This window comes from Sapajus apella, unplaced genomic scaffold (assembly GCF_009761245.1).
Source record: "Sapajus apella isolate SASKATOON/1434 unplaced genomic scaffold, GSC_monkey_1.0 scaffold20, whole genome shotgun sequence".
Taxonomy (NCBI): domain Eukaryota; kingdom Metazoa; phylum Chordata; class Mammalia; order Primates; family Cebidae; genus Sapajus; species Sapajus apella.
Genome location: NW_022436960.1, coordinates 29,024,397 through 29,033,641, shown reverse-complemented (window position 1 = coordinate 29,033,641; position 9,245 = coordinate 29,024,397). Strand labels below are relative to the sequence as shown.

The 9,245-nt window shown below is 40.7% G+C and overlaps 1 protein-coding gene across 10 annotated transcripts in view; it reads left to right on the top strand.

The window, feature by feature from the left end:
* ZNF410 (zinc finger protein 410) overlaps positions 1-9,245 on the top strand; it is a 46,989-nt gene that overhangs the window by 10,419 nt on the left and 27,325 nt on the right. For 9 of the 10 annotated variants that reach the window (XR_004271791.1, XR_004271792.1, XM_032287908.1 and 6 more), the window contains 3 exons: positions 839-1,030; positions 6,018-6,168; positions 7,268-7,449. Coding sequence is in view for 8 of the 10 variants with exons in the window: in XM_032287908.1 (XP_032143799.1) it covers positions 839-1,030; positions 6,018-6,168; positions 7,268-7,449 (525 nt within the window). In the remaining 2 variants the exon portion in view is untranslated. Of the gene's footprint in view, positions 1-838; positions 1,031-6,017; positions 6,169-7,267; positions 7,450-9,245 lie in introns of those variants that run through there. The other variant, XM_032287911.1, reaches the window with a different exon arrangement.

Genomic DNA, 9,245 nt, shown 5'->3' with positions numbered 1-9,245 from the left:
CGGAGGTAGGAGAATTGTCTAAACCGAGGGGGCGGAGGTTGCGGGGAGCCGAGACCGCGCCATTGCCCCCCCGCGGGGGAAACGAGAGAAAACCCCCCCCCAAAAAAAAAAAAAAAAAAAAAAATAAGGGGGCAACAGAAGAACAGGAAGGAGCAGCTGGAAGGGGATGAAGAGAACTAGGAGAGAATGGTAACGGGGAAGCCAAGGGAAGAAGTTTTAAGGCAGAAAAGATACTAAATCATGCCAAATATTACATCATGGGCTTATTAGTGAGATGAAGTGTGTTTCTGGTGACCTAGCAAGAGCAATTTTTACTGTGGTAGCTGAGGTAGAGGCCAGGGTTAAAGAGATGGGGAATGTAAGACAGTAGATATGCAAGTTAGAAGAACACTTGTTCAAGAAACTTGACTTTAAAGGAACAGGGAAGAAGGTAATATCTAGAGAAGTACTTGGGGTGTTCTCTTCTTTTAAGGTGAGAGACTTGAGTTAGGACACATTTAAAGACTGTAGGGAAATGCTGGCTGATGGAACCAGTTGCAAATGGGAGAGAGGAGAAAACTGAAGTATATATGGGGAGATAATTGAAGAATGAGAATGAAATATTGTAGATGGGGGTTAGTCTCCTTGGCCAAGAAAGACAGCTTTGCCTCTGAAACCAGAGGAAAGTTAACGACAAGCCTGCAGGCTAAAGGTAGAAAGGTGATAGCCTACTCTTCAATGAGAAGTTTGAGGTAAAAGGTGAAGGTCTGGAATAGCCTATGTAGGACATGGAGAGTTTTTGAGCCAGGGCAAGTAAAAAGCGTGGTTGCTAACTTTTCATGTAATTTGTTTCTTCCAGGTCTGGGCTCTTCAGCTGAGCACTTAGTGTTTGTACAGGATGAGGCAGAAGATTCAGGGAATGATTTTCTCTCCAGTGAGAGCACGGACAGTAGCATTCCATGGTTCCTCCGGGTTCAGGAGTTGGCCCATGACAGTTTGATTGCTGCTACTCGTGCACAACTGGCAAAAAATGCAAAAACCAACAGCAATGGTGAGGCCTGTCGGCATTTTGCTTGCCACTACTATGTGCAAAGAGATTTGGTAATGCAGTGGCTGCTTTGAGTTGTATATAATTCAGGTTATTTTATTGATGAGAGCAGAATGCTAGAAATCTGTAAATTGTTTAAATTTTATTTTCTGTAAAATAACTTGGCCATGCCAGATTTGTGTCCAAAATCAACTAGTATTCTGAATTTTCAACTTTAATGTACAGAGCCCCTTTTAAAGAAAAAATAATACACGTCTTGGGGTTTGAATTGTTTTTATTGTAATGTCCCTTAAATATGCAAAAACAGAAATTCTGTGTAAACCTTATATACCTAGAGCTCTTATACCATCATGAAATCAAAACAGTTATCAGTTAATAGAAATAAAACTACCAAACCCATGAAAATAAAAATAATATTAAGTCATTGTGGCAGAGGATTATCTAAATTGCTGCTCATGGCAGTTTATCAATTAGGTATGACGTTTTTAATGCCTTTTCTTTTCAGTTCAGCATGCCTGTACTACTTACTCTGTGCCACTTTTCTCTGTTCTGGTAATTTTCAAAGTATTGTCACTGGATTGTTGATGTCATGTGGGAACTGAGAAATGCAAACTCTCAGGCCCATGCCAGACCTACTGAGTCAAAAACTTGGTTCTGATTCGTGTTAAAGCTTGAGAACCACGGTTCTAATCAAACCACTGCAGAATCTTTGCTTATGTAGCATGTTATTAATACTTTTTTAGGTCTGCCTCTGTATTTTCTCATTAACATGTGACGACTCAATACTGCATGGTTCAGTGCTATCATTATGACAAACTAAGCTTAAACATTTAGTACACAGCTGTTTGGAGTTTATGCAGATGATCTAGTATATGCTTATTATTTTTTGATTACTATTCAAATGAAAATAAAAAGTTAAATTTCTGATAGAGAACTAGAGTTTTCTGTGAATATTTTGAAACATGTAATTTTTTTTGGTCTTTTTTTTTTCCTTTTTGTGGAAAATGGAGTTTTGCTGTATTGCCCAGACAGGTCTCAAACTCCTGGACTCAGGTTCTCCTCCTGCCTCTGCCTCCCTAAGTCCTGGGATTATAGGTGTGAGCCACCATGCCCAGCCAAACTCTAAACTTCTATTTGTTTTCAAAATACTTAGTTCTGTTTATGACTACCATAGTGGTACTTAGAATGGTTCATTTTACTATTTTGGTGGGACCTTTAAAGTTCAGATTCTTCCTGAGATGTATGTGCCAATCTCTGGATGCTAAAACCTTCAGCATTTCCTCTTGCATTGAGGAAATAGTGCCATATTTGCTGGTGAGAAGCAGTGTAGGGAGGGGAGTTTCCAATTTAGAATCTAGGGCATGGGATCTAGGCCTGGCATCATCATTTACTGGTTCCCTCCCTTGGGCAGTTTAACCTCCCTTAGCTTCAATTTTCTTACAATCTGAACAAAGAGATCAGGCAGCTTACCTGATTGGCTTGCTATGGAGATTATATAACATTCTGTCTGGGAAATGCTATAATCAGCAAAGCATTGTGTGGATGTTTTTCTTACTCTCAAAATATGTTGCCTTTACTACCTTAACAACTACCATGTATGCCTAAATATTATATCTCCCCAAATATAAGACAATCTTTCATTTTTCAACAAGGTAATTCCCTAAACACCTTTTTTTTTTAATAAGTTAATTCTGCAAACTTTTACGCATGTAGATAAAATTAACATTGTAGCTTGCTATTTGGAAACTTTATGATTTTGGTTATACATACACATCTTATTTTATTTTTGAGATCAAGTCTCACTCTGTCACCCAGGCTGGAGTGCAGTGGTGCAATCTCGGCTCATTGCAAACTCCGCCTCCCAGAACCAAGCAAGTCTCTGCCTCAGCCTCCCAAGTAGCTCGGAATACATGTACATGCCACCATGACTGGCTAATTTTTGTATTTTTGGTAGACACAGGGTTTCACTGTGTTGGCCATGGCTGGCCTCAAACTCCTGACCTCAGGTGGTCCACCTGCCTCGGCCTCCTGCAGTGCTGGGATTACAGGCATGAGCCACCGCACCTGGCCCTACATATACGTTTTAAATCATATGAAATATATCAATATTGCTTTCACCCACTAACACAAGCTTGTCCAACTCACAGCCTGTGGGCCACATGTAGCCCAGCATGCCTTTGAATACGTTCCAACACAGATTCATAAACTTTCTTAAAACATCATGAGGGGTGTGTGTGTGTGTGTTTTAAAGCTCACCAGCTATCGTTAATATATTTTATGTGTGGTCCAAGACAATTCTTTCATTGTGGCTCAGGGAAGCCAGAAGATTGGACACCCTTGCCCTAACATGTAATGAAATGATTTTATTCAATATTTTAATTCATTTCTAACATAAATATCTTTGGCATTGTCAACACTGAAGTCATTTTGTGAGTCCTCTAGCATAGTGTTTCGGAGCACATTATCTTCACTTAAAATCTAAGTTTGAAATACAGAAATGTTTTAATTTTGCATAAGATGTATATGAGATCAGCAAAGGCCTTTGGGCCAAATCCCCACTTGTTTTTATAAAGTTTTATGGGAACATAGGTATGCACATTACTTACAGATTGTCTAAGGCTGCTACTGTGGCAAAGCTGAGTAGATGTAACAGAAACCTAGTGGCAGCTGGGTGCAGTGGCTCATGCTTGTAATCCCAGTACTTTGGGAGGCCAAGGTGGGCAGATCACTGGAGGTCAGTTGTTCAGGACGAGCCTGGCCAACATGATAGAACTCAAATATACTCTTTTCTGAGGGTTTCTTTTTTTAGGGAAAAATTTGCCTTATATTTATTTGAGCATATATTGATTATCTTCAGTGTTGAACAGAAGGAGTTTCAGTGATTTCTTAGCCTTGCCTTATTCCATGTATTCATTTTTTCCTGTTTTATGACTATATCAATATTATATTTACAAAACTGAATGCAGAAAGCCCCTCTATCACTGATTCGATCTCTGTATTAGCATGATGTTTTTGGCCTGTGCAGTGGCTCACGCCTGTAATCCCAGTACTTTGGGAGGCCAAGGTGGGTGGATCTTTTGAGCTCAGAGGCCCTCCTGGGCAACATGGCAAAACACAATTTCTACAAAAAAAAAAAAATACAAAAAATTAGCCGGGTGTGGTGATGTGCACCTGTCTCTAGTCCCAGCTACTTGGGAGGCTGAGGTGGGAGGATCACCTGAGCCAGGAAGGTTGAGGTTTCAGGGAACCGAGATCATGCCACTGGATTCCAGCCTGGGCAACAAAATAAGACCTTTTTAATTTAAAAGAAAAAAGCATGATGTTTTAACAGACATTTCATTAGAAATCAATTAGCTGGAGCTCTGGGGTTGGTGGGAAGATTCTTTCATGGCATGTGAATTTTTGCGCTACATGTGTAGTATTTTAAGTAAACACGTGTTTAAAAACCTTGGGACAATATTAAAGAAAAAGTTAATAGTAACTAGCAGAAAACATCCTAGGTTCTGCTGTGACCTTGGAGCAATTAGTTTTATGACTAGTATTTGGTAGAGTATAGCAAGGAGGATATTAATAGATGGGACAGAAACTGCCTTTGATTAACCATCAGGTTCCAGTGATTGTGATAGGTACAACATGCATTTTCTCTTTTGGCTGTTGAGGGAGAAATTTGGAGACACAAATCTTATTGCTAAGGTATGTTTGTGGAAAGATATACTGCCTGCGTATGCACATAGCAGAATTAAATGACTATTGATTTTTTTTCCTCTGTTGATGTTCAAGTATTTCTTGAAGAAAGTGAAGGAAAAGGACCACCACCTGCTAATCTGGAATTTATATAATATTTAAGTAACTGATTTCATTTACATTTAAGGGAAGCACTTTGTATTCTTCACCTCACCTCTCTTTATTCTGTTGAACAAAACTCTAGTAGATATTTTCTCTTACTTTTTAAAATGTGGTTAGAAATTTAAATCATCTGCGTTTTTGTATTCCTTAAGTATTTTATAACAAAAGGAGAATGGTACAGGAAATTGGAAGATAGTTCTTAGTTTCCAGAATGATAGGAAATGGCCAAATTGATCCAGAAGATGGAAATCTAAAAATGGCCATCTGTCAAAGAAATCAGCTGTAAGCCCACACTGGGCTAGAATGACTGCTTCTCATTAGAATACAGCAGGGTTTTTTTGTTTTTTTGTTTTTGAGACAGGGTCTTAACTCTTGCTCAGGCTGGAGTGCAGTGGTGCAATCTTAGCTCACTGCAGCCTCCGCCTCCTGGACTCAAGCAAAATACAGTGTTGTTACTACTCAGAACATTACCATCTTTGTAGCACCCCATTCTGGGTGTTGCTATCCCTGCTTCTCCACCAAACTATAATGCAGAGTGGGTTTAATTCTGCCTTTTAAGATTTCTAATAGCAAACCATTTTGGATATTTCTTATATTTGTCAAAGAGGCCTAGTCTTGTGAAACAAAGTATGATAGTTTTTGGTAGTTTTTCTGGAGTAAGGGGATGAAGATGTAGAGTACTTGTGTTTCTGTTGTTTTATTATATCTATTTATTTTTTGAGACAGAGTCTTGCTTTGTCACCCAGGCTGGAGTACAGTAACCACAGCTCACTATAGCCTCAGCCTTGGAGCCTCAACTATAGGCCCATTTGTTTGTGTTTGTTTGTTTGTGTTTTGTTGAGATACGGTTTCGCCATGTTGCCCAAGCTAGTCTTGGAACTCCTGGGCTCAAGCAGTCCTCCCACCTTGGCTTCCCAAACTGCTTGGGATTATGGGCATGAGCACCACACCTGGCCAAGTTTCTACTGTTAAGTGCATACAAAGAGAACTGGGGAAGATGAAGATAGATAACTGATTAATGATCACTAGAAGATAGATAACTGATTAATGATCACTAGGAGTAAAATATAAGAGCTTTATTATTTGAGCCTATGTATCTTAGTAGGATCCTTCCCTGGATTCTAAACATGTGACTCTGTTATAGGAGAAAATGTCCACCTTGGTTCTGGTGATGGACAACCCAAAGATTCTGGGCCCCTTCCTCAAGTGGAAAAGAAGCTCAAGTGTACAGTTGAAGGCTGCGACCGGACATTTGTATGGCCAGCTCACTTTAAATACCACCTCAAGACTCATCGGTGAGCAAATCTGAGATCTCATATTTGGATATACATTGATGCAAAAGTTGATTCTTCAGAGGAACTTGTCCCTCAGGTTGACAGAATACAGCAAAGTAGGGACTCCAGTTAACTGCTGGTTAAGATGTCTTTTTTTCCTTAATAGAAAGATTTGCATTGTCTCATTTATCTCATTCTTGATAAGTATTTAATGAGACATTTGGGACCTAAAGGCCTTAAACCATGAGTTCTCAGTTTTCATTATGAAACGTAGTTCCTGCCGGGCGCGGTGTCTCACGCCTATAATCCCAGCACTTTGGGAGGCCGAGGCGGGTGGATCACGAGGTCAAGAGATCAAGACCATCCTGGTCAACAAGGTGAAACCTCGTCTCTACTAAAAATACAAAAATTAGCTGGGCATGATGGTGCGTGCCTGTAGTCCCAGCTACTCGGGAGGCTGAGGCAGGAGAATTGCCTGAACCCAGGAGGTGGAGGTTGCGGTGAGCCGAGATCACACCATTGTACTCTAGTCTGGGCAACAACAGCGAAACTCCGTCTCAAAAAAAACAAAATAAAACAAAAAAAAAACATAGTTCCTTTGAGAACTTAAAAGTAACAAATAAGCATGGGCCCCTTCCTTTAACCTATGAAATCAGTTTAAGGGGTGGTGCTAGGCATCTGTAGTTTTTTGTTTGATTTTTTTTTTTAAGAGACTGGGTCTCACTTTGTCACAAAGGCTGGAGTGCAGTGGCACCATCATAGCTTACTGCAGCCTCAAACTCCTGGACTCAAGTAATCTTCCTACCTCAGCCTCAGTTGATATTACAGACTTGCACCACCACACCTGGCTAATTTAAAAAATTTTGTTTAGAGACAAGGTCTCGCTATTTTGCCCAAGCTGTTCAAACTCCTGGGCTCTAGTAAGCTTCCTGCCTCAGCCTTCTGAGTAGCTGGGATTATAGGTGTGAGCCTAGCTATAGTTTCACAAAGTCTTCAGCTGATTCTGATGTATCCATTTTTTGGACTTATTGTTTGCCTTGAGAGTCAATAGGAGCTTTGATTTGCCATCTCTAGCAAAGCCTATTTTCAGATATTTTTGCTTATGTGATTATTTTTGCAGAAATGATCGCTCCTTCATCTGTCCTGCAGAAGGTTGTGGGAAAAGCTTCTATGTGCTGCAGAGGCTGAAGGTACACATGAGGACCCACAATGGAGAGAAGCCCTTTATGTGCCATGAATCTGGCTGTGGTAAGCAGTTTACTACAGCTGGAAACCTGAAGAACCACCGACGTATCCACACAGGTGTGTGTAGCACCAACATTCCCTTGGGCAGTCTATTCCTTGGCTCTGCATGTTTGCCTGTCCTTAGGAAAAACTCAAGTGGGAATAGACATGAAGGTCTGGGGTTGTTGCTAGAACTCTGAAGATCGGATTTCTTTTTCTTTTTTTTTTTTTTTTTTGAGACAGAGTTTCGCTCTTGTTACCCAGGCTGGAGTGCAATGGCGCGATCTCGGCTCACCGCAACCTCCGCCTCCTGGGTTCAGGCAATTCTCCTGCCTCAGCCTCCTGAGTAGCTGGGATTACAGGCACGCGCCACCATGCCCAGCTAATTTTTTGTAGTTTTAGTAGAGATGGGGTTTCACCATGTTGACCAGGATGGTCTCAATCTCTTGACCTCGTGATCCACCTGCCTCGGCCTCCCAAAGTGCTGGGATTATAGGCGTGAGCCACCGCGCCCGGCCCGGATTTCTTTTTCAAATGACTCGTGGCACTTATAATAACATTTATTGTATTTTTAGCTGTGTGTGTAGAGTGGACAATGTTGATTTCTGTCTCTAGGAGCCAGACCTGTAGGAGGAGTTATAAGACCTTCTCAGACAACAATGATGTGGGGAGATGTGGACAAAATCAGTCTGTGTTCAAATCTTTTTGAACACTGCACAGTTTTTAATTTGGAGCAGTAACATTTATTGAGTCACACAAATCATACAGAACCTGTTCTAGTCACTAAATGGGGTAGGGTGGGTAAAAATACAAAAGATAAGATATAATCCCTGACTTTCTTGTTAGAGCCTTACAACATGACAGACAGAATAGGGAAGTGAATTATTCTGGGTCACACAGCATGTTAATATCTAAGGAGCAAAATAAAGATTCCTTGACTCTTAGTCTAAGAGTGAGCCAGGAGTGGTGGCACATGTCTGTAATCCCAGCTACTTGGGAGGCTGAGGCAGGAGAATTGATTGAACCTGGCCGGCAGGCAGAGGTTGCAGTGAGCCAAGATTGCGCCATTGCACTCCAGACTGGGCAATAAGAGCAAAACTCTGACGCAAAAAAAAAGAGTCTAAGGGTGATTTTACAAGCCACTTGTTCCAGCATGTGCTAGTCTCTAGCCAAAGTGTATTCACTGAACCCAGACCACTCTTAGAATGTGTAACTGTTCTTCCCCACTTTCTTGTCACTTTCACTGACTCTTCTTTCTTGATTCTTGCATTGGTAAAATGACAGTGGTAAAAATTAAAAAGCATATGTATATAAGGCATATATCTATATCTATATATGCCTTTTATATATATTTATATATATACTTTTTTTTTTTTTTTTTGACAGAGTTTTGCTCTTATTAGCCCGCAGGCAGGAGTACAATGGTGTGATCTCTGCTCACTGCAACCTCCGCCTCCTGGGTTCAAGCAATTCTTCTGCCTCAGACTCCAGAGTAGCTGGGACTACAGGTGTGCACCACCATGCCCAGCTAAATTGTATTTTTAGTAGAGATGGGGTTTCACCATGTTGACCAGGATGGTCTCCATCTCTTGACCTCGTGATCCGCCTGCCTTGGCCTCCCAAAGTGTTGGGATTATAGGCGTGAGCCACCTCGCCTGGCCTTATTTTTGTTTTTTTAATTAGTCAAGTGCCGTAGTGACAAGAGGGGAAAAAGTAAAACAAGGCACTTGATCTGTAACTGACTATGAACATCAGTTATCACTACCTTCAGATGCCCATTGTTGTAGCATTTGATAACACTGAACATCTTCTTAAAATGCTTTCCTTCTTTCTTATATATTTATTTATTTTTGAGAGAGTCTTATTCTGTCATC